At 44.8% G+C, this 23686-nt stretch overlaps 1 protein-coding gene across 2 annotated transcripts; it reads left to right on the top strand.

The window, feature by feature from the left end:
- Window positions 1-1838: 1838 nt before the first annotated feature.
- LOC115657117 (ras-related GTP-binding protein A) lies at window positions 1839-23156 on the top strand. Of its 2 annotated transcripts, none has more exons than XM_030574439.1 (10): window positions 1839-2016; window positions 3395-3428; window positions 5954-6053; window positions 6995-7061; window positions 7901-8123; window positions 15468-15563; window positions 17280-17402; window positions 19121-19212; window positions 20427-20542; window positions 21884-22438. In XM_030574439.1, exons 2-10 carry the CDS (start codon window positions 3402-3404, stop codon window positions 21979-21981), a joined length of 942 nt encoding a protein of 313 aa, XP_030430299.1. In that variant the 5' UTR covers window positions 1839-2016; window positions 3395-3401; the 3' UTR covers window positions 21982-22438. The 2 variants fall into 2 exon arrangements, with proteins under 2 accessions (XP_030430299.1, XP_030430297.1); XM_030574437.1 differs by lacking the exon at window positions 21884-22438 and adding an exon at window positions 22675-23156 and having other exon boundaries at window positions 1938-2016.
- Window positions 23157-23686: the final 530 nt, after the last annotated feature.

The following is a 23686-nucleotide window of genomic DNA, read 5'->3' as shown; positions in this document are numbered from 1 at the left end:
GGCTCTAGCAAACAAGCCTATGCATCCGAAGAAGTGAGCTGTAGCCCACAAAAGCTTATGCTGAAAGAAATTTGTTAGTCTCTAAGGTGCCACAAGTACAGACTAACGCAGCTGCTACTCTGAAGCCTATGAAATACTGTAGCACTCCCTTATAGTGGCAATAGGCATTAGGGCTAATCATATCACCCGAGGTAAAATTGTCCTCTGTGTCTAAACTGAAGAAAAGTGATCATATGGGGAAAAATTGATGATTCTTGAATAATACTGAGTCTTTGGTAAATGCAAACCTGCAACGTTCCTGCAATGTGTATGCACAAGCCATGTCTAAACAGCTTGATTTGCCCTAATGCACACCATCTAGACATGCCCACATGGGATTATAACAAGCATATCTTACATACACCTGTACTCACCCCAAACATAAATTACATTGTATTATCTGTGGTACTGGATGGAATAATAAATATGCTCCCAGGCTGGGCGTGAACTAAATCCCTGGATTGAGTCACCCATACACCTGGATCCAAATTTTGCAACTGGACTGGTCCAGTCTCTATCTTGGGCCGAATCAAAATCTTGGAGCCAAACACCCCCAAATGGTGCTGATGTTTGGAAATGTCTTTTTAATGGCTGAGACAAATTCTGTATCCAAACAAAATCTTGGGAAAATCTGGATCCAAACTTTTCAGCTAAGGCTCATTTCTAATATGTATACTTGGGGCCTGATTCTGCAATTGTTCCCCCCTCCCTGCAATGATCTGAGGCCTGATGTCCCATGTATGTGTAAATCCTACCCTCTGAGCCTAATTCTGCACTTTGTACATGTGCCAATCATACACGTGGGACTTGTTTCTACTACACCCTAAGCAGGTGTCAGTCATGAAGATGGAACTGGATCTTGCACATCACACACTATGCCCACACAAATGCACCAATCATACCCCTGAGAACTGATCATACAGCACTTGGTACATGCACCAATCATACACACAGTGTCCAGTCCTTCACTCCATGCACTATTTATTTCATGCATGTTCCAATCATTCCCATGGGGCCCAATCTTGTACCCCATCAGCTACAACCGATACATGCTAATCATATGTGTGACCTGATACTGCACCCCATACATGCATCCATCATACACACAGGACACGATATGCACTGCATATGCCACACCCCAGATATGCTCCAATCAAATATATGGGGCCCAATCCTGCACCGCATACACAGTCATATAGATGGGGCTTGAGTCTGCTGCATCCATGAAAGCTCATGCTCCAAAACGTCTGTTAGTCTATAAGGTGCCACAGGATTCTTTGCTGCTTTTACAGATCCAGACTAACACGGCTCCCCTCTGATACTTGACATCCTACACACTGTATACCACAAGTGCCCCAGTCATGCAGCCGAGGCCCAAGCCTGTACCCTACATGCACACCAGGCTCTCTGCAGTCCTACACTTCAGCCCAGTTTTGCAAGATGCTGAGTACCCATGACACTCAGAGGGCTCGGTGCTGCCCCCCGGCGACCATGGCTAGTACTGAAGCAATGCCTCACTTATGGGCAATTTGCCCCCACGCAAGATGGCCGCTATGGCTTCCCCCACCCTTGGCAGCCCTGCGGCAGTTCTCGCCCTTCCGCCTTCAGTCACCTGACGGGCGGGGGCGGAGAGGGCTGGGTGGTTGTTCACGTGACCGGCTGAGGCAGCCTAGTCCCGAGTCTCGTGAGTCAGGGGCGCAGGGGGTGTCCCGGGGCCGCATCCGAAGGAGGGGAGACCCCGCCGGGCGGCTGGCTCAGGCAAGGCCGAGGCCTAGGGGACTAGCGGGGGGATTGGCTCTGTCTGCGCGCCGAGCCCTGCCCCCAGAACCCCCCGCTGGGCGCGGGCTGGGAGAGACCCCCCCGCCCCGCTGCGCTCGCACAGCCCCCGCTCGGCAGGAACGCGGCCTGGGGCGCAGAGCAGGGACCCCCCGCTCCACCGCGGGGTCGGCCCGGGAGGCGCCGCGCTCAGAGCCAGAGGTAACGGGGGCGAGGGGCTGGGGGGCAGCGGGGTAGAGGGAGCAAGGTGTGGGGGGAGAGCGAGGTATGAAGGAGACAGGCGTGTGGGGGAGCAAGGTGTGGGGGGCAGTGGGGTCGAGGGGGAGGGGGGCAAGGCGTGGGGGGAGAGCGAGGCATGGAGGAGCAAGGTGGGGTCGGGGGGAGGGGGCAAGGCTTGGGGGCAGTGGGGGAGGGGGGAGCGAGGTGTGGGGGCAGTGGGTCGAGGGGGCAAGGCGTGGGGGGAGAGCGAGGTATGGGGGGACAGGCGTGGGGGCAGTGGGGTTGAAGGAGGCAAGGCCTGTGGGAAGAGCGAGGTGTGGGGGCAGTGGGGTCGAGGGGGGCAAGGCATGGGGGGCAGCAGGGTTGAGGGAGAGGGGGAGCAAGGCGTGGGGGGCAGCAGGGTCTAGGGGGAGGAGGGGCAAGGTGTGGGGGCAGCAGGGTGGAGGGGGAGGAAGGGGTGGGGGAGAGTAAAGTATGAGGATGCAGACGTAGGAGGAGTGGGAGCAAGGGAGTAGAGTATGGGATTGCTGTGGGGATGCAGTGACTAGGAGGGGGGGTCAGTGTGGCTGGGGTCATGTGATCTCACTGGGGTATGAGTAACGGTTTAAAAGACATGAGGTAGAGCAGGTTCACTGACATTAAGGGGGAGTTAGCAGGGTTCAGTGTGTGGCTGTGTAACAGCTTGGGGTGGGGGGAACATTGTTTAGGGTGTAACAGGGGTGGTATAGGGCTAAAGATTAATTTGCTTAGGATGTAATGTCAGAGTTTGTGGAGTGGTTAGAGGATAATGGGGGATGTTAGAGTATGTGGGAGCATGTGACCAGTTTGTCTTGGGGTTTGTATGTATATGAGTGGCTAATGGTGAATGGGAAGGGTCATGGTGGTTTGTGTGTTTGGCTGGAACTACTAACTATTGGGGTTTAGAGAATGGGTAATATATGGAAGAGTAATGTGGGGGTTAATTTATATGTGGGAATAGAAGTGTTGCTAATTGACAGTGCTGCAGGGGAATGGAAAGACAATGTGTGTGCGTGTATTACGAGTTTGATGTGCTTGTGGAGGGTGTCCGGCAGTGTTGTGGGGCTACTTTCCACCACACACTGAATTTATCTTGCTTATGTCTATTTTCACTTTTATTTTAATACTTAACTAAGAGACTTGTAAGCATGGATGTTTTAAAGATCTCTTTACGATAGGATGTTTTTTCCTAAAGATCCCTTCAGCTCTTTTGCCTGGGACAAAAGTTGTAAAGTGCCTTCTGTAGCTGGCCCTGTTATCTGCGTTGGGATGAAGTTGTTAACTGGACAGAGGAAAGTACATCAGTGTAACAGGGATGCTTGTCTTTGTCTTAAATCTGTAGGTGGGTGATGCCAAGCACAGCCATGAAGAAAAAGGTAAGAATTGGATTACACACCCTCTACTTCTTTGCTGCCTGCGTTGACAAATGCTGATCAAGTTCCCCTTTGAACTATAAAAATACCTTTGAGATCCCAAAGTGCTCATCAGATACCTTCTGGTGTGAGTGCTTGCGCTAGTCTCATGATATGATCTTCATGATTGTCAAGTGACTATTAATATTCAAAGACCCTTTTGCATCGTGTGGTAGTGATAGTTGCTCTGTCCTTCAGTTGACATGATAGAACTTGAAAATGAGTATTTCTCAAATATTTTGATAATCAGTGCAGCTGGGCTTGGGCAAAGTGGAACCCTCCACAGTAATCACTAATTTGAAACACCTCACTCATGGCAAATACTCAGGTAAAAATTTAATGTTAGGGGGAAAAAATGTGTTATACTCTAGTTCATATGTATGTAATGAAACACTCCTGATCTCTATCAGAGAAATGTGCTTTGGGAAGTTATATTTGCATTGAAGGGTTCAAGTGATATCTTACCTGGAGAGGAAAGTTTGGTTGTCTTGGATAGTGATTGGGAGCCAATGGTGGAAATATAGCTCCTCTACTCAGAATTAGGAGTGTAGATATTACAGTAATAACTGTATTAGAAATGCCTAAGGTTGTTAACTAAAGAACTTGACTACTCTTGTATGTTTTACTTGGATCAGATTTCTCTTCTTCCCGAACATATTGGGGTCTAGTCCCTTTGAAAAGCCACCAGGGGGATTGGTGGTGGAATCTCACACCTTTGAATTTAGAGTCTATTTTCAATTATTACAACAGGCTGACGGCTTATACAGACATTTCTTCACCAATTTTGTTGTGAAACGAGATCAGGTATCTCTCCTTTTGGCCTCTTATATGCAGTCATCAGAAAACACTATACTTAGAGGTTAGCTTCAAAGAGACACATTCTGAGACACATTACAGGGCCTGTCTGCTTCTTTGTTTGAAGAAGAGTATGTTGCCATTCTTCTACTGCAAAGTCCACCAAAGCCTGTTATCCTGGACTGGGTTATGCTGTGGGAGCATTTCAGCTAGTTTGTGCCTTAACCATGTGGTGAGCTGCTTTTGGAAGGGAACTTTTTAGCCTATAAAAAGTGACTAAAAGTGGGATTCCATGTCAATTGGTTGTCTGAGATTTGTTTTCTAGTTGTAAAGCATGCTCTGAGATCTGTAAACTCTGGGATCTGAGAGTCAAGCGGGTGTCTTGCTGACTTATACTCCATTGCCTGTCAAAGATTCTGTAGGACAGCTTCAGTCTAGAGTTGCATCTGTTTGTTTTTGTTTTTAAACCCTGTTGTCTATAATAGGATTTAGAGGTGTTGCCAAAGGCAGAACTTTGTCTTGGGACTGGAACTTGGCTAACAATTCTTTTGATAGTGTGAGCCAATCCCTGCTGCTGTCAAATCATTTACGGTTGCTATTGAGCCATTCAAATGATTTGCCCACCCTGCCCCCCAAAAAACAAAAACCTAATTACAGTTTCTCCTGCTCTTTCATGGCCTGCTGACCTGGGAAGCAAGAGATTGGGATTGCATCTGTGCCTCCTGCATAGCAGTATTGGGTAGTCAAATTATACTGGCCTGGCTGCTTTTAAACTTTTCTGCCTTCCAGCATGTTCACGTGTAAAAGCCGGACTTGGATTTTATTTCACAGTCAGGAAGGAGAATCTGATTCTTGTATTGTGAGGTGGACAGTACAAAACCTAAGATGAGTGGTGAGGGGAGGACAGGGGACATTGAATGGTCTGGTGAAGTGGGTTTTTTTGTATTTGTGTTTTTTTTAATGTTTATGATCTAAATGTTTTTGGCTCATCAAATCTTTGTACTTCTGATGAATCAGGAAGAGCAAGCTTTCATCTTGAAGTGCCAGTGTGTTTGGAGAACATGTATGGAGGCTGGGGAAGTGAAAGATTAAAAATTACGATCAAAAATAAATATAGCTCTTCACTGGATGTCTGAAATCCAGCTGTGAACTCTGCAGAGTGCCTTCTCAATGTATCTAGCAGAAATGAGCTCAGGTTGACTTCCTCTGTATCACATTCATGTGTTGTGATTGGTTTTTATTGGCATGGAGGTCAAGATGAGAATGAATAAGCTTCAAGAGGCGCAGTTACTTTTCTTCTGGATTTTTAGGCAACTATACAGTCAATACTAGGGACAGGATATGCAGTTCCCATGGTGTGATCTGACTGGGGGAAAGGAAAAAAGCAAAAGCCAAGGAAAAGAGGAGTGGTCCATTTGTGTGGAAAGCATGTAAAGTGGCAGAGTTTTATAGTGTGTAATGCTGGTTCATTGACCATGAATATCAAGGAATTAAGAACACATGTCTTCCAGTCATTCAGGCTTTTGTTTGATAGCCTTTTCTGAGAGGGCTAGATAACAATATGCTCACGTCCTCTGTGCATGGGGCTACTGAAGCCTTTTGTCTTTACACCATTAGTATTTAGCCATTAAAGAGCCATGGAGAAGCCAGTATTCATTGTGGTTTAACTCTTTTCTCATGCCTTTTCTTACCAGGTGCTGTTGATGGGTAAAAGTGGGTCTGGAAAGACCAGCATGAGATCCATTATCTTTGCAAACTACATTGCCAGAGACACACGGCGCCTTGGTGCCACAAGTAAGAGCTTGGTCTCTTATTGACTCCTAAAGCATCTGCTCTGGAACTCGGGTTAACATTTAAGACGATCTGCACAGAGATGCAAGGCAGTTACCCACTGAGACTCTCACCTTTCCTCTGTGGATGGAGTAATAGAGTGTCTCCTATGTCTGCTGGGCCCCTCCATGAGGAGTCTGGCTGAAAATCTGTGCCAAAGTACCTCAGATGTGGGTGAGGTGGAATGATCCTCTCCCTTTAAGCTGTAGGCCAGAAGGTGACTAAATGTTGATGCAAATAGAGTTTGCAAGCTAATGCTTTTCCACTGACCTTGCCTGCTCACAAGGTGTTCAGAATGGCTGATGAACCCTCCAGAGAAGACCTGACTTCTCTATGCCAACAAGATGACTTGGGGCAGTAATAAACTGCTTGCTAGAGAGTGGGGCTCACTGGTCTTAGCAGAAAGACCTCTGCATTGATAATTCTGCAATATGCAATACTCCATATCCATTGAAGGTAGGACATGGAGTCTTAATCTGCAGCAAGGGAGATTTAGGTTAGATATTAGGAAACGTTTTCTAAATATAAGGCTATTTAAGCTCTGGAATAGGTTTCCAAAGGAGACTCCGTAAGTGGAAGTTTTTAAAAACATGTTGGACAAACACCTGTCAGAGATGGTCTACGTTTACTTAGTCCTGCTACAGCACAGGGAGCTGGACTTGATGACATCATGAGGTCCCTTCCAGCCCTATGTTTCTATGATTCTATATTCATCCATGGCAGAATATACCTAGTAAAGCTGAGTAGCTGGAATTCCACACTTACAGCTCTGGGCTTTAAAGAGTCACCACAAATCATGTTTTCAGCCGTGTTGGATGGTAACTTCCCAGTAGTCTCCCTTATCAGTTATTCTGTGTTTCATGTACACGTGGTACAGTTAGTAGACTTCTCTTGTCTCTTTCCAGTTGATGTGGAGCACTCCCATGTTCGATTTTTGGGAAACCTGGTGCTGAACCTGTGGGACTGTGGAGGGTAGGTGTTCTCTGTTCTTTTGCTTGTGAAACCCATGGAGGTGGCTGTGGCAACTAGGATGGTGGTGTGATACATTAGGAGGCTGCCCTTTATCTACAGTGGGGTAAGAATGCTTTCTGTGCATCAAGTGAACTGTTGATGAGGGCTTATAGAACTGTAGATGGTACCATATAATTAATAAACCCCACATCATAAACTCAGACATGGGGGTGGGGTGAAGGGGGCTGACTTGATAATCATAGTGCCCAAAGTTACCTCTCCATGGGACGGGGGAGTAGACTGCCTCTACTTTCCCTCACTGCCACTTTCTCCTGTCAAGACAATGTCTCTGAGCCTTGCAGCATGGATGAGCTACCTCTAGGGCTGCATAAATTATTATTGGAAATGGATTACAGAACCTTTTGTTTTGGGTCATTGCTTCAGATTGGACCAAAGTGGTGGTGTTGGACCATTTAGTTTTTGTTAAGTGAGTTGGGGGTGGTACTATCATTCCTGGTGGGTAGTTGTCTGTAGAAGAAGCCCTCTCGTTGACACTCAGCAGAGATAGGAAAGGCATAAAGGCTGAACAGCCTTTTGATGAATGGACTTGCTTTCATATAAAAAGTTGATATACTCAAGTGGAGCAGAGATCAGGCTCATTTGGAAGAGTAAGCTTACACCGTCCATGCTGTACGTGTTCTGTGGCTGAGGAGAGGACTTCAGTCTCTACAGTTGCCGTATTAATAACTCAGTCCTCATGCCTAATAGACTTTCTTAGCAATGCAGACATATGGGTAAACCATGCTGGTCTGATTGATCTAACTGGAGTCCCTTTGCCTTGCTGCTATGCCCCTTTTCAGACAAGACACCTTCATGGAGAACTACTTCACCAGCCAGCGGGACAACATCTTCCGTAATGTGGAAGTCCTGATCTACGTTTTCGACGTGGAGAGTCGCGAGTTGGAGAAGGACATGCACTACTACCAGTCTTGTCTGGAGGCTATCCTGCAGAACTCTCCTGATGCCAAGATCTTCTGCCTAGTGCACAAGATGGATCTAGTGCAGGAGGACCAGCGTGATCTGGTAAGGAGCTGAGCATTGCCTTATCAGTGTGGACTCTGTAAGAGCATGCATAATGATGTTGCCATCTTTCACTTTAAACATAGCTACACCAGCACGTTCTCCAGAAAGCTTTTTTTCAGGTTTGTATGTGGGGAAAATCTCTGAAAAGTTGAGTTGTTCCCAACCTCCAAACCTATAGTCCCCATGCTACTCCTGGCCCATTTTGTATAATGCCTGTCTAATGGCCTTCATAGAAGAGAGACTCACTATGCCAAATTACCTGTAATCTTCTCCTTTATGGTGTCAGTTTTAGCATCGTTACCAATTTTTGGGATACGAGAGACAAAGAAAAACCCAAAAGGTTTAACCTCCCTGTTGTACTTCAAAGGATTAGGTGATAGACTCTGTCACTACTATACTGCTGGCTCAAATCCAGCTCAGCTGAATTGAATAAAAATAGTTACCATGTGTCAGCTGTTTAGCCTGTGTTTTAAATTGGAGAAATCTCAATTCCAATCCTAGTGCACAGATGTCCACATCACAGTTAGCACTAGCCAACACAGAGACTGACAGTTGTAAGCAAAGGGGCCATGGACTATGAAGTCTGACCTACTTTCTTGCTCAGATGGAGTCTCTTTATCGGCTGGCTTAAGTACAGCCAAGTATTTCCAACGCTCAGTGCAAAACCTGCAGCGACACTTAAGTTTCGAGTTCCAGAGTGCTCAGGAGCTCCTGTTGTTCCTAGGATGAGTGAGATTCCCCAATGTCCTCAGTGGGAGCTGCTGGCTGCTGAGCTCGCTCTTCAGTCTGGGCCATGGTAATCTTTCAGCCAGAAAGCTATACCCAGCTCCTGGTGTTAGATGAGAAATTAACTTTGTGGGTTAGATACTTTTCTTTATGACACATGCACACCCATAGCTCTGCGGTTGATCATCAACCTGGTTCAGACCTGGAGATTACTTCTTTGGTCTAGTGCAGTGGTTCTCAAACTTTAGTAACTCGAGGACCCCCGTTTTGATTTAAAATTTTTGCCACAGACTCCCAAGCCTGCTGCTCAATCCCAGACCCCATCCCCCAAAGCCCCACCCTACCTCTTCCTGCTCCCATTCCACCCTTGCCCCTCCTCTTCCCTGCCTCTTTCTGCCCCCTCCAAGTGCCATCCTCCCTCCCAGCACCTCCTGTACACTGGGAGGGAGGAGTTGATCAGTGGGGTCGGTGGCCCCGGGCATGATTCCTCCCCCTCCCTCCCAGTGCCGCCTGCACATCGGGAACAGTTGTTCCCCAGCATGCAGGAGACACTGGGAGGGGAGGAGGAGGAGTTGATCAGCAGGGCCCATGGACCCCAGTTTGAGAAACGCTGGTCTAGCCTACTCAATACACTGAACTCTTTCTTGTCACTTCCAGCTTGATACATCCGTATCCAGATGTGCAACGAAGGACTCAGAAAAGAGCAGGAAAGTCACGTGGGTGAAGCCACAGGCTGGTCTTTCCTGGGTAGACAAACTTCAGTGAAACAAATGGGCTCATAACTCAGCAGATACTGGCTAGTGTTCTGAGCCTCATTTTGTCACTCTGGCTCGATCTGGCTGTAACTTAAAGCATTTTCCTTCTGGAGCTTGTTTGAATATTACCTTCCATCCTCCCCAGGAAGGGGTCAGGAATGTCCTGGTCTCTGCAGAAGTTAAATGAAAGCTAGTTCCATAGGGCTATGATGCTTGGTATTTCAGTTTGCTATCCAGTAACTATTAACATCAGTATCCATATGCAGTTGGTGGGTGTAAATTCTAAGCATTCCCTGAAATGAGGAAGGGCATGGGGGAGTGCAATCATGCAGTGACACAACTTGAAAGCATTGCAACCCCCTCTAGCAGGAACTGCTTTGAAGTATCTGCTAATCTCCTTTGAGTCAGGGGTTCTGTCTGCTTGCTTGGGCCTAACTGTTGACCTGACTTGAAAGTAGTGCCAAATTGTGGACCTTGGCATCTTTTGTGTGTATTGGGTTACGTAGTCAGTCAGGAGGTTTCTGGATGTTCCCTGCTTTCATGCTCCTGAAAACAGACTAAAAATAGCTTGTGGAAATCAGGAAGATAAACTCTGTGACATGGATCAGCTTTCATGTTGGGGCCCTTTTTAAGCATACGAATCTCAGATATCTTCTTAAGGTTGGGGTCTCTTATGGATTGGAATATCAGAGAAAGAGAGGAAAAACCTCAAAGAAATCAAAATGCTGTTAATCTTCAGCATGTTAACACAGTGGCCTGGGACAGAAATTATTTTTCCCTATCCCTGTTCATTCCTAATGTCCACTTCTGAGACTTCCTGCCTCATAGATGTGGGTGGAACAGACAGTCTGGATTTTGCTAGTGAATTTACTATGAATAATTTACTTTTTCCACACCAAGGGCTCACTGCTAGCTGTTTACCTTACTTTTGTAATGATTTCTTAAGTTCTGATGTCTTGGGAAGTCTTATTTTGACCCATCTCGGCTATTTTTAAACCAATACCTATAAGAGCAGAGTAAGGAGTGGGACTGTGCAGTTATGCAGTGACTGCTTAATCCATAGCATCTTAGTTAATGCAGCACACTTCATTGTAGGCAGCGGCGTATTGTCGCCTAGGCCAACAAGGCCAAGGCCCAGGCCTAGGGCAGCAAATTTGAAGGGATGGCAAATTTGAGCACCCATGGAGAAGCTCCCCTCCCTGCCCCGCCTCCCCACTCCAGCTTGCTCCTGCCTCCTCCGCGAGCACGCCTCTGCGTCCTGTTTCTCTCCCCTCCCTCCCAACACTTGCTGTTTCACGGGGCGGGGAGGAGGGGGAACACAATGCGCTGAGGGAAGAGACGGGGCCAGGGCGGGAATTTGGGAAAGGAATCCAATAGGGGCAGGGAGGGGGCGGAGTTGGGGCGGGGACTTTGGGAAGGGGTTGGAATGGGGGTGTGGAAAGGGTGGAGTCGGGGAGGGGCTAGGGGCGGGCAGGGCGGCAATTATTTCAGGGCCTGGGGTGGCAAAATCATTAATCCGCCTCTGATTGTAGGGTTTTTTCTCATCCTCTTTTAACCTGAACGCCTATTAAGTCCTTGTTCACATTGATAAGTCTATGAGCAGGGCCTTTCCAAATTCACGGTCCATTTTCACAAATTTCACCATCATAGCATTTTAAAAACCTTGAATTTCACGGTTTCAGATATTTAAATCTTAAATTTCAGTGTTGGAACAAAGCATGAATATGTATTTAAAAACAGCAAAAGATAAATATATAAAGTCCTTAAGTCAGCATTTCTTAAACTGGGGGGCCTGATCCAAAAAGGGGTTGCGGGGGGAAGAGTCGCATGGCTTTTGTGGGGAGGTCGCAGCATTGCCACCCTTACTTCTGTGCTGCCTTCAGAGCTAGGTGGCTGTAGAGTGGTGGCTACAGGCTGGGCGCCCAGCTCTGAAGGCAGCACTGCTGCCAGCCACAGGGAAAAAGTGGATCTGCTTTCAGAGCTGGGTGCCCAGCCTGCAGCCACCCAGCTCTGAAAGCAGTGAAGAAGTAAGGGTGGCAATTATGTGACCCTCCTACGATAGGCTTGAGACCCCTTTTTGGGTCAGGACCCTCAGTTTGAGAAATGCCGGTCTTCCCCTGTGAAATCTATATAGTATAGTGTAAAAGTGTACAAAAAACAGATTTCACGAGGGACCATAGATTTCATGGTCCATGATGTGTTTTCACAATAGGGTAGGGCCCTATCTATGGGTATGTCTACACTACAGGATTATTCCGATTTCACAGAAACCGATTTTTGGAAACAGATTGTATAAAGTTGAGTGCATGCAGCCACACTAAGCACACTAATTCAGCGGTGTGCGTCCATGTACCAAGGCTAGTGTCGACTTCGGGAGCGTTGAACTGTGGGTAGCTATCCCATAGTTCCCGCAGTCTCCCCTGCCCATTGGAATTCTGAGTTGAGATCCCAATGCCTGATGGGGTCAAAAATTTGTCTCGGGTTGTCAAGTATAATTCCCAATTCTGGACCTTAGCGTCCAAAATATGGGTACTAGCATGAATTCCCCTAAGCTTAATTACCAGCTTAAATCTGATAGGCTACCACCAATCAGGAATTTTTAGGGCCTGATGCCCTCTGGTCTCCCCAAAACCTTCCCAGGGGACCCCAAGACCCAGATTCCTTGAGTCTCACAACAAAGGGAAATAAGCCATTCCCTCCCCACTCCCTTCTTCCTCCCAGCTCCTTCCTGCCCTGGGAACACTAGGAGATTGCCTGATTCAACTTTTTGAGTCACCACACCGAGAGGAGTGTTACCTTCCCCCTCACCCAGAGGCAGTATAAGCTGCGTGAGTATAACACAAAGAGAAAATTTATCCTTCCCTTCTCCCCACCAATTCCCTTGAACCTTAAGTAGGAGAAAAAAAATTAAACAGGTCTTAAAAGCAAAACTTTTAATAAGAAAGAAAGAAAAAGTAAGAGGTTTATGTCTGCACTTTAGATGGTAAACAGTTACAGGGTCTTTCAACTTATAAACAATAGAAAGAAGCTTTCTCCAGCAGAAACACAATTTAAGCTACTTCCAGCAAGTACACATATGTAAATAAAGAAAAAAACAACTTAAAAGACTATGACCGCCTTTTCTTACTCACAGTTCTGAATAGATAAGAGACTGTAGCAGGGAGATTGGCAGAAACCTTGTTGCATCTCTAGTCCCGTCCAGGACCCAGAGAGAACAAAGCCAAACCCAAAACCCACAAACAAAGGCTTCCCTCCCATGAGATTTGAAAGTATCTTGTCTTCTGATTGGTCCTCTGGTCAGGTGTTTGGGTCCCTGTTTGTTAATCCTTTACAGGTAAGAAAGACATTAACCCTTAACTATCTGTTTATGACACGGGTGGTTATGGGTAAATGTCATCAGTCAATCCTCCCTCTGTGAGAGCAATGGCAGACAGTCATTTTGCGCCTTTTTCCCTGGATTACCCGGGCAGATGCCATAGGACAGCAGTCATGGAGCCTGTTCAGCCTTTTTTCACTATCACCATATGTCTGCTGGATGTTGCTAACAGACGCGGTACTGCAGCGCTACACAGCAGCATCCCCTTGCCTTTTGCAAGTTAGCAAAGATGGTTACCAGCCATACTGTACCATCTGCTGCTTTGCAAGTTGACAATGACGGTTACCAGTCATGCTGTACCAACTGCTGCTGGCATGGGTGCTTCTGGCCGGCCTCGGTGAGGTCGGCCGAGGGCGCATGGACAAAAATGGGAATGACTCCCCAGGTCATTCTCTTCTTTAAGTTTTGTCTAATGGAGAGTCAGTCCTGCCTAGAATATCAGGTAAGGCTACTAAAGAACCAGAGAGGCAAACGGCCGTTCTGGGTCAGAGCCCCAGACATCCCACAGGAATGATGAGCTGCATGCCATTCTAGGGGGTGTCCCTGCAACAACGCCACCCGTTGCTTCCGTCCTCCCCCACCCCTCATGGGCTACCGTGGCAGTTTCCCCCCCATTTGTGTAGTGAAGTAATAAGGAGTGCATGAATAAGAAACAACACTGACTTTATTGCTTCTGCAAGCAGAGATCAAAGGTGGGGGGAGGGCAGCCTCCAGCTGCCATGATATTCTGGGCAGGAGTGAATCTCCATTAGACAAAACTTAGAGAAGAGAATGACTTGGAGTCATTCCCATTTTTGCCCAGGCACCCCCGGCTGACCTTACCGAGGCCAGCCAGGAGCGCTCACAGGACGGCAATGACAGATATCAGTCCTACTGTGCCATCTGCGTCTACAGGGCAAGGGAAGAGAAGGGGATGCTGCTGTGTAGCGCTGCAGCACTGCTTCTGCCAGCAGCATCCAGTAGACATATGGTGATGTTGAAAAAAGGCGAGAGAGGATTTTTTTCCCTTTGCTTTCATGGGGGATGGGGAAGGGGCAATGACACATACCCTGAACCACCTGCGACAATGTTTTTGACCCTTCAGGCTTTGGGAGCTCAGCCAAGAATTCAAATGGTTTACAGAGAGTGCGAGAACTGTGGGATAGCTACAGTCGTCAGTCACCCCTTCCTCCATTTGATTCTTTGCTTTCTGGTATGCTTGTCTCAGCTCTTTAGTTTCATGCAGCACTGTGTTGAGTCCCTGTTGTGGCTTCTGTCCATTATGGCCTTGGAGATTTTTTCAAATGTTTTGGTATTTCGTCTATTGGAACGGAGTTCTGATAGAACAGATTCAGTAACTCCCATACGGTCCATGCTGGAGCTTTTTTTTTTTAATCTGGGACTGCATGATCACCCGTGCTGATCAGCTCTCCACGCTGGGCAAACAGGAAATGAAATTCAAAAGTTTGCAGGGCTTTTCCTGCCTACCTGGCCAGTGCATCCGAGTTCAGATTGCTGTCCAGAGCGGTCACAATGGTGCACTGTGGGATAGCTTCTGGAGGCCAATACTGTTGAATTGCGGCCACACTAACCCTAATTTGAAATGGCAATACTGATTTGAGCGCTACTCCCCTTGTCGAGGAGGAGTAAAGATATCAATATTAAGAGCCCTTTATATTGAAATAGAGGGCTTCGTTGTGTGGACGGGTACAGGGTTAATTCGGTTTAATGCTGCTAAATTCGAGAAACTCGTAGTGTAGACCAGGCCTAAGAGTGTATTTAGAATTCATGAAATATAACATGCCTGGCTCTGGCAATGATCATTAGTCATGTACAAGCAGCAATTGTGCACACTTCTCCTGCACAGACCTGCCAATTCACCTGGTTCCTAACCTGTAGCACCCACAATTTCAGTCCTGAGATCTCACCCAGGTCTGCTGATGTAACTCTGTCTTGATCTGCAGCCCCTTGTTCTTGCAGTGGGTCCCTCAGGCAGCTCTGCTAGTGCACTTTCATCCTGGCCTGCAGCATCCTCAGCTGCTTTGGCATTGGAAAACATTGTGTGCCCTTGTTCTGTTTTGAAATGCAAAATTCTTACTATAAATGCGGTAAAATAACCACAGCAGAAGCATTCACCAAAAACAGAAACGTGTGTTCATCTAGGACAGTGGTACTCAGACTGAGATTCGGGAGCTGCAAGTGGCTCTTCAATGTCTCTCTTGTGGCTCTTTGCAACGCATGATATTAAAACACTGAGTGATTTTAATGATTAACCAATCTAAGCTATTAACTAGCCAGGATGCTTTCTCTGTGTTGTTAACCAATTGTTGATAAAATAATACTTGGTCAGAATAACCAAGAAAAAAATTATTTACATAAAAATAGTAAATGAAACAATGAATTCACGCTACTGTTGCTCTTTTGGGTAATGTTAATCGCTGATTTGGCTCCTGAACCACTGAGGTCTGAGTATCGTTGATCTAAAAATATCAAACTTCTGTCTTCCAGATTTTTAAAGAGAGGGAGGAAGACCTGAGGCGACTGTCCCGTCCCCTGGAGTGTGCGTGCTTTAGAACATCCATCTGGGATGAAACACTTTATAAGGTTTGAATGGTTGCTTTTCTTCATGTATGGCATTTCCATTTGTCTTCCTCCTGCTCTACCGTTGTGTAAACTGCATTGTCAGTCGCTACAGAGTTCCACAGCTTTAACTTCAAAATGTTTTCTGAAACAGGTGGTTCCATTCTGGCTGTTCAAGGGCTGGTGCTGATGGCAGTTAAATTGCTGGCTTCTTCCATCAATATTATGGTTCATAGTCCTATATCTTCCTGTTAACATTGCCCACACTCTCTGCCCAATTCATTTAGAAGGAACCTCCACCTCACTTACCACAGTAATGTGTTCAGCCAAGTGCAGAATTGTTTCCATGTTATATTTTCTAGGACATTGTCAAGTATTCAGTGACTCAAGTGATTGGGCTTCCACATCTGCCTGGGAGACTACTTCATACTCTGGAAGTTTGTCTTGATATCTAGCCTAAACTTTCCTTACCTTCATGGCTCCCAGTTACCTATTAAGATCTCTCTCCAGATATTGGGGTGATGGATGTTAAATGGGTCAAACTGAGAGCAAATTGCGGTTCTAAGTGTCACAAATGTGCCACAACCATCTCAATGGGCAAAGGTGGCAAGAGCCCATTAGCCTTCTTGTTAGACTGACATTCATAGGCATTGATTTTCTGGCAATCCCTTTGACTTCAATGGGAGGTGAAGCTGGGCACCTTTTAAAATCTTTTCATGAGTACAGAGAATATCCCAGGATACAGTATTTGGCTTCAGCCTGAATGAAGCTGGTCCAGGCTACACCCTCCTGAAAATAATTTTTCTGTGTCTTTAGTGTGTACACTGGTCCCATGCTGTAGGCAGTTAGCACATTTCCCATTTGAAAGCCAACTAGGTACAGATTGGCTAACCTTTCTTCTTAAATGGATCCCTGCAGCCAGTCAGTCATTGTGGATACTCTTGTTTATGCTTCATATTGACATGCCCAGAGGCAGGACTGCATCATTCTAGATATAGTCCCATAAGAGCTTGTATTGACCATGAATATTTTGGCCCTTCTGCCTTCAGACAAAGTGAAACCTCAACTGTTCCCTTGAGCACCAGAGAAATGCCTATTAAACGTATGAAAGCTTTGGTTTTGCCCAGTTTGCTTGTATGTTGGAATTCTAATACACAAGCAAATCACTATTTGTATACTGTGCTTGGCATAGGCAGTGAGGTGAAGCCCCTACAGACTGAGGGCCTGATCCTGAGATGTGCTGAACTTAACTGGAGCCAGCTGTAATTGAGTGCTTGGCACCTCTTGGGATCAGTCCCTGAGTTAAGGCAGTGGTTCAGAGTCTTCTGTGTACCCACAGAAGTAACAGCAGAAGAGATCTGCTTATTTACAAGCAAGAACATGGAAAACTGTGAGTCTTTAGCTGGGAGCATGGGTCCAAATTTAGCTGAGAGATCACCTGGCAATTAGATGGTATCAGACTAGTCTCGGCAAGATTTTTGCCCGTGTCATAATTTGACATGGCTGGTAGAGTGTTCAAGAAAAAGTGTGAGACTGGAACACGAGTGAGGGCCATAACCATAATTGAAGTGTGTGGGCACAGAGAGATGGGAGAAGCTTGCATAACTCATGTCTCTGCTTTCATTGACTGTAGCCTGAATTTGCTGACTCTTACAAGCACTTTGCATAACAAGAGAGGGAGGATGGGGATGCCCTTATGCAATCTTCATAGCACTAACTGTACATTTTGTTTTCTGACAGGCTTGGTCCAGTATAGTCTATCAGCTGATTCCTAATGTCCAGCAACTAGAAATGAACCTGAGGAACTTTGCTCAGATTATAGAAGCAGATGAAGTTCTTCTGTTTGAGAGAGCCACTTTCCTGGTGAGAACTGCCATCCCTGCTCTTTGCTGGGTCCATTTGCTCCTCTGCCCTGTCCCTTAAGGGGGCAGATTCATGATTCTAAATTGCTTAGGGTTCCTTGTGTGAAAAGCACTGTAGAGTGCAAAGCATTCAGGAGGGGTTGATGACCATAACGCATGCTAGGTGGAAGTTCCAGGTTGCAGAACTTTTCATTCAGTGCCTTTATGACAAAGGGAGTGAGGGCTTGCTTACACAGGGAAGCTATTCTGAAATAAGGTAGGATATGAATTTAAAGCACAATAGCTATTTATGTGGATTAAGCTAAACCAAACAAAGGTGCACTCAGTGTGGAATAAATGTGTCCACGTGAAAAAATGAGGCGTCCTTGTGACACCTTAGAGACTAACAAATTTATTTGGGCCAAAGCTTTTGTGGGCTAAAACCCACGGTGAAGTATGTTTTAGCCCACAAAAGCTTATGCCTAAATACATTTGTCAGTCTCTAAGGTGCCACAAGGACAAAGTTTGTATCATCAAAAACAATCACAGCTACCACTCTGAAACCTGTGTCCCCATGGAGAGTTACGGTGGAATAGCTATTCAGGGCAAATTCCCTGTGTAGACAGGGCCTAATTCTGTTGTTTTTGACATGAACCAGGTACTCCTGTGACATTCCTGAAACACCCTCTAAGAGCAATTAGGCTGTGAGCATTGTTAAATGCATGATTCACCTTTACCTCCTCCAGTCTGTAAGGAAGTTTCACATCCCCAATGCCTGGTCCGTTCTTGGAATTTTCAGAGAATTTCCTTCTGTACCACGCAAGGGTAAAACCTTATTCTGGTTTGAAAAATCTGCAGATTTTCACTTCCTCCCAGGTGGTACTTTAACCATTCAGGGTCCCTGTCTTGCTGAGTACCTGATCCAATGTAAGCCTAATCCTGAGAGCTGGGTGAAAACTTTCCTCAAAACTTTCTTCTTGACACAATGTCTTACTTTTAAAGGAAGATGTCAGCAAAAGGTTTTGTTTGAAACTTTTCGACAAACAAAGTTGTTGTTTGGAGGGGGGTTGTTGTGGGGTTTTTGGGGGGGGTTTGTAATGGAAAATTTAAGGAACCACATATGTCTCAAATTTTCTTAGTAAATACTTCCCATCTTCCAACATGCTCTACTAGTTTCTGAGGAGTTTTGTAAATGTGTGGCATTAATGATCGACGTGATTGACAGCATTGTAATACGCCCCTATTTTCACATGACTCTTGAAAACAGCTATTTTTGGGACAGAAGCTTCTCATGCTCACAGCTTAAAAGTGACATTTTTACAAAAAAATATAAATTTCTGGATTTTTAGATTCTCTTTTCTGCACTCATATCTTTATAACTTCCCCGTGGACTTAGTCCTCCTCAAGGAGAAATTCTTTTGAAATATTTGAAGAAACTGTTCAAAAACATCATTGTGCAATCATACTGCACATGCATACAGTGTGAGGGTTTGCTGAGTCCAGATACATGCATGTTTGTTTGAATATGCAATCAGATTTTTTTTAAATTTAATAATTTAAACTATTTAAATTGCGTTCTTGACAACTTTCTAAAAACATTCTGTCTATTCTTGTGGGGGCATGTTGAAGCATGGGCAATTGCAACGCGAGGAAGAGGAGATCCTCGGGGCTCATTACGAGATGTGGTGGTAGGTGGGAACTTCTGCTTTGATTGCTGAGTTATAGTGATTTTCCTTGCAGGTTATTTCCCATTATCAGTGCAAAGAACAGCGTGATATCCACAGATTTGAGAAAATCAGCAATATTATTAAACAGTTCAAGCTGAGCTGCAGGTGAGATGGATTATCTGTGTAGTCACGTTACTAAGAAATAGAAATCTTTAGACTGTGGATGAATGCCATCAGCCCGACTTGTCTGTGTTGATGTCCATCTACGCTGGCTAGACATAAATAACTCTGTCAACCAGACATGCCTTGTAAATTCTCTGTAGTGCATCCTGGCCTTGAAGTGAGTAATGGTTCTATGGACAATAGGCCACCAGAGAAGTTCTCTTATTCAAAGAGGTATTAGAATATATCCTGTTTAATCATGACTCGGTATTTCATGCCTTTCTTCATCTATTTTTTTTTTTTTTTTTTCCCCTGGTGTTCATTGGAAGAGGTTTGTTCTGAAACATTTTTCCTCCTATCCGTTTTCTTTTGAGTTCTGCAGAGAAGTTATAGTACTGAGCTTGTGACCTACTGGCAGTTAATGACAACACTTTGTGGCACTGCAAATCTAAGATAAACACTTAGTTTTGGGCACGAGAACCAAAAAGCTGGTTTGAGAGAGGAAGGACTTGCTCAAACAAATTTAGCAACAGTCACAAAAGGAAGGCAGAAGACTTAAGACAAAGTTAAACTTTGAAATAGTTTCTTCCCCCCCCCCCCCCAACTGCTCCGCTGTTGCCCTTCCATCCCTAAGACTTTAAAAGATTTAGAACACTTGTAGGGTAGGAGCAGCTGAACAGCTAGATGCATGCTTTAGTAGGCTGTTTCCAGAGTCTTCAGTTTACTACTCTCTTCTGTTGCTGGTCCCCAGAGTCATTCTGCTACTGTTGACTTTGTCTGTGCTGAATGGTTCCAGTGTGCACTGGTAAGGAGACACTGACTGTTAGGGTGTAGCAAACTCAAACAAACAGGTGGCAGTCGCTATTGTGAGGTGAAAAAGCTTTTTTTTTCTTTTTAATTGAGTTAAATGTAAAAAGAGAACACTAACCCTACCATGGCTAGTCAGTACTGAACAGAGGGCCTTGCCTGAAGTGTATTTAAGTTTTGTAACCATGAAGTAAATCAAAAATAAAGCCACAGATTTTTGTATCTGTCAAAAACAAACAACTTAGTGTCACATACTGGCTTAGTTCTTATTTTACAAACAAAGCTGTGCAGTTATGTACACATGATGTGACTAAAGTGATCTCTAGATATGAGGTTCTTTGTAAATAAAGCACTTGCTTTTGAAATAGTCACATAACAGGAGTTAATTGACTTTTCTTTCCTCCTTACAGTAAGCTGGCTGCTTCTTTCCAGAGCATGGAAGTCAGGAACTCTAACTTTGCTGCTTTCATTGACATCTTCACATCAAATACATATGTGATGGTGGTCATGTCTGATCCTTCCATACGTAAGTTTAATAGAGCATAGGCATCTATTGTGTCGCTTTGACGGGGACCAAGAGCTAGTTAAACTTGCATTTGGTTCTTGATACAATAAATGAGCACCCATCTACACTGTATAATCAGCTAAGCCCCCAGGACAGTTGAAACAGTTTAATTCTGGAATTGTGGATAGGACTAACACGTTAACTGTGCTGCACTATGGTTTGGGAACACGGGTTAAAAGATGGTTTGATCATGTAGTGCAAACAGCACCAGACTTTGCAAATCAAGTTCTTCTCTGCTGTTTCTCAACATGATAATTAGTACGGATGGGAGTTTTTTCAGGCAATGTCAGTTAACATGTCTATTCTAGTGGAGCTGAACACAGTAAATATTCTTTGCCAGATCTAATCTGGCAGCTGGGCTGTGAGTTTTGGGCCTAAATTTTGAATTTGAGCATTTTCTAGGTGGATTGTTATGCTTTGTTAGTTCTCCAATTATGGCTGCATTTTCCTTTTTAATTCAAGAAGCAATTTATGGGTAAAATTACATTGCTTACAGCTGAAGAGTGCAGGCCCTTGTATCTTCTTTGGTAACATGTTTTCCTCTTGCTCGCTATGAAACTGCTTTTTGTATTACACTATTTGAGGATTTTAAGTGAGACAGCCATATGGCACATGGTTTCCCTGAGCAGAAAATACCTTTTAAAAACTACTTTTCTGTATTTGGTTAGCCTCATGCGTTCAATCCTACCAGACTAGGGGCTTGCTACCAGCTATGACATCCTTTTGGAAGCCCACAGATGGGAAGCTAAGAAAAAGCTAAAGCAACTTCCTTCCATAATCACAATTCCTGTTAACAAACCTTTCATCGGTACAGTATACCTCCCTTTGGGTCTCAGACAGCACCACTCTGGGATCATCCAGCACAGCAACCCAATCTTGCCAGCTGTGCCCCTTACATTACATCCTCAGTGGCCTGGGAGTAGCTCACTGTTTAGAGTGGTGGTACTTTTTCATAAGCACTAGACCCTTTAGGAAGAAAGGTCCCTGTTTTCATATATTTTCCTTTCTAGAATTTGATCAGTGAAATCTGACATTGGTCAATGTAAAATATTCCCTTGTCAGTGCTAAACAAGGTGACAACTTGCCTTGTTTGTTTCACTCCTGGTGAAACCTATAGCTGTGGAGCTTTAGGAGAAACGCGAACCAAAACCACAGAGAGCTTTGTGGCTTCAGTCCTGTTGCTGTGAACCAAAACTCCTGCGTTTTACATTACAGGGAACCTTTCCAGGCAGCTTTTAACTCCTGGTGATCTAATTACTCACATCCTTTGTTTTTTCCTCTCTTGCCCCTTCTTCCCACTAGCTTCTGCAGCTACATTGATCAACATCCGCAACGCTAGGAAACACTTTGAGAAGCTGGAGAGAGTGGATGGACCAAAGCACAGTCTGCTCATGCGTTGAACACTGGCCAAACCACATGGTCTTTGGGGGAGAAAAGTTGGAACTGCAGTTTTTTTAGGAGAATCTAACAATGTGGGTGTCTTTGTGGGCTTTAAAATGAGTGTGCTGCTTACCACCGCAATCTTCTTTATTTTTTTTCTCCTTTTAACATTGGACACTAGTCACTGGGATGATGTCTGGATACACAGTGGACCTTTAAGAGAGACTTCCTGGCACACTAGGGGTTGGGGAAGATGCAAGGGCAGGTGATTTGCACTTGGCCTGATAAGCCTAGTTGCCATAGTCACGCACACTGAAGCCTTTGTGGATGTTTTCCTGTATTCCAGATGATCAATATAAATCACACGGATGGAATATTACTATTTTATCAGCAAGTTGCTAGGATACATTTATAAATTTCTCCTTGTCTTCGGTCATGAAAATAAATTTTTTCTACCAGGGACTTTTGATTCCCAGAGCTCTGGAAGTGGTTATTTTTTCCTTTTAAAGTGTTGTGAAGCTTTGCCATTGAACAGGCAAACAGGTACATAGCTGCATTTCTCCTTTCTTATTACCTGGGCCTTTTTTAACCAGATACTCATTTGAGAGAGAGTTTCTGCTGTGTACAAATTCATTTAATCCAGAAGAGTCATAGTGAGAATGACCGTTCATTAGTCATCTTAATCCTTTTTTTTTTTTTCTCTATGATTTTAGGCTTGCGAGAATGAAGATCATCCTTATTATATGGAAGTAGCTGAAAGTAATACTCCCACTTAACAAGATCATAATCCTTGCATTCAGATCTTCCTCCTCCTGAGCAGGGAGATGCTGAGAAGGGCAAGGGACAAGTGTATAGAAGTCAGATGAGATAACGGATCTCATTATCCTTGCTGAAAATGTTGCACTTAGTCATCCGTGATCTCAAAGGCAGTCTGACAATATTAGACGCTATTGTGACTCTACATTATGGTCTAATTTGTTTTACTGGACTTGTGCTTGATTCTCCATTAAACATAGGAAAACAGAAGCACTGTCATCTGGGAAAATCTATAACCTCTAAGAGTTGTTGAATGGGCTGATGTTCCTTTGAGCAATTATTTTTGCATGCACAGTGATGTTACTCTAGGAAAAAGAGGACGTATTGAGTCTAAAAGAGGTGTAGCACTTGTTTTGTAGAATCCCTCACTCTATCATGTTGCCTCAAAGTCAAGCTAGTAGATGGTAAGTTTTTTATGTGAGCACTAAAATGTGAAGTGCGTATCTTCGCTTAAGACAAGCTAATAGGATGCCACAAAATTTTTATCATCTCTAAATCTTTGCATTATTTTATACTAGTGCCCCAAACAGCCTACTCAACAGGCATGTTTATATAGAGATCCTGTGTGACTAGCGCTATCTTCAATCCAAAGAGCTGTCAAGCCAGCATCCCAGCAAGAGTGGAATTGTGTATTACCCATGTGTATGTTGAAGAGTCAGGCAGTTGAGTACCTGGGAGACTTATGACTGGACATGAAAGTACAATAAGGTTCTTAGTTGTCTGTAATGCTTCTAGGAAGAGGGATATGGAGGACAGTGGCAGGACGAGGAATGTGAAGTGTTGGTGTGGCATATACCAGCCACTACAAACTCAATCTGGCCCCTACTTCTAGCAGCAAGCAGTGAAATTGCCATGCCTCCCTCCACTTTATTGACTACTATCTCTGTTATAAATTCAATCAATGGAGTT

This window comes from Gopherus evgoodei, chromosome 9 (genome assembly GCF_007399415.2).
Source record: "Gopherus evgoodei ecotype Sinaloan lineage chromosome 9, rGopEvg1_v1.p, whole genome shotgun sequence".
Classification (NCBI taxonomy): domain Eukaryota; kingdom Metazoa; phylum Chordata; order Testudines; family Testudinidae; genus Gopherus; species Gopherus evgoodei.
The sequence above is the reverse complement of the archived record's forward strand: the minus strand, read 5'-3'. Positions and strand labels throughout refer to the sequence as shown.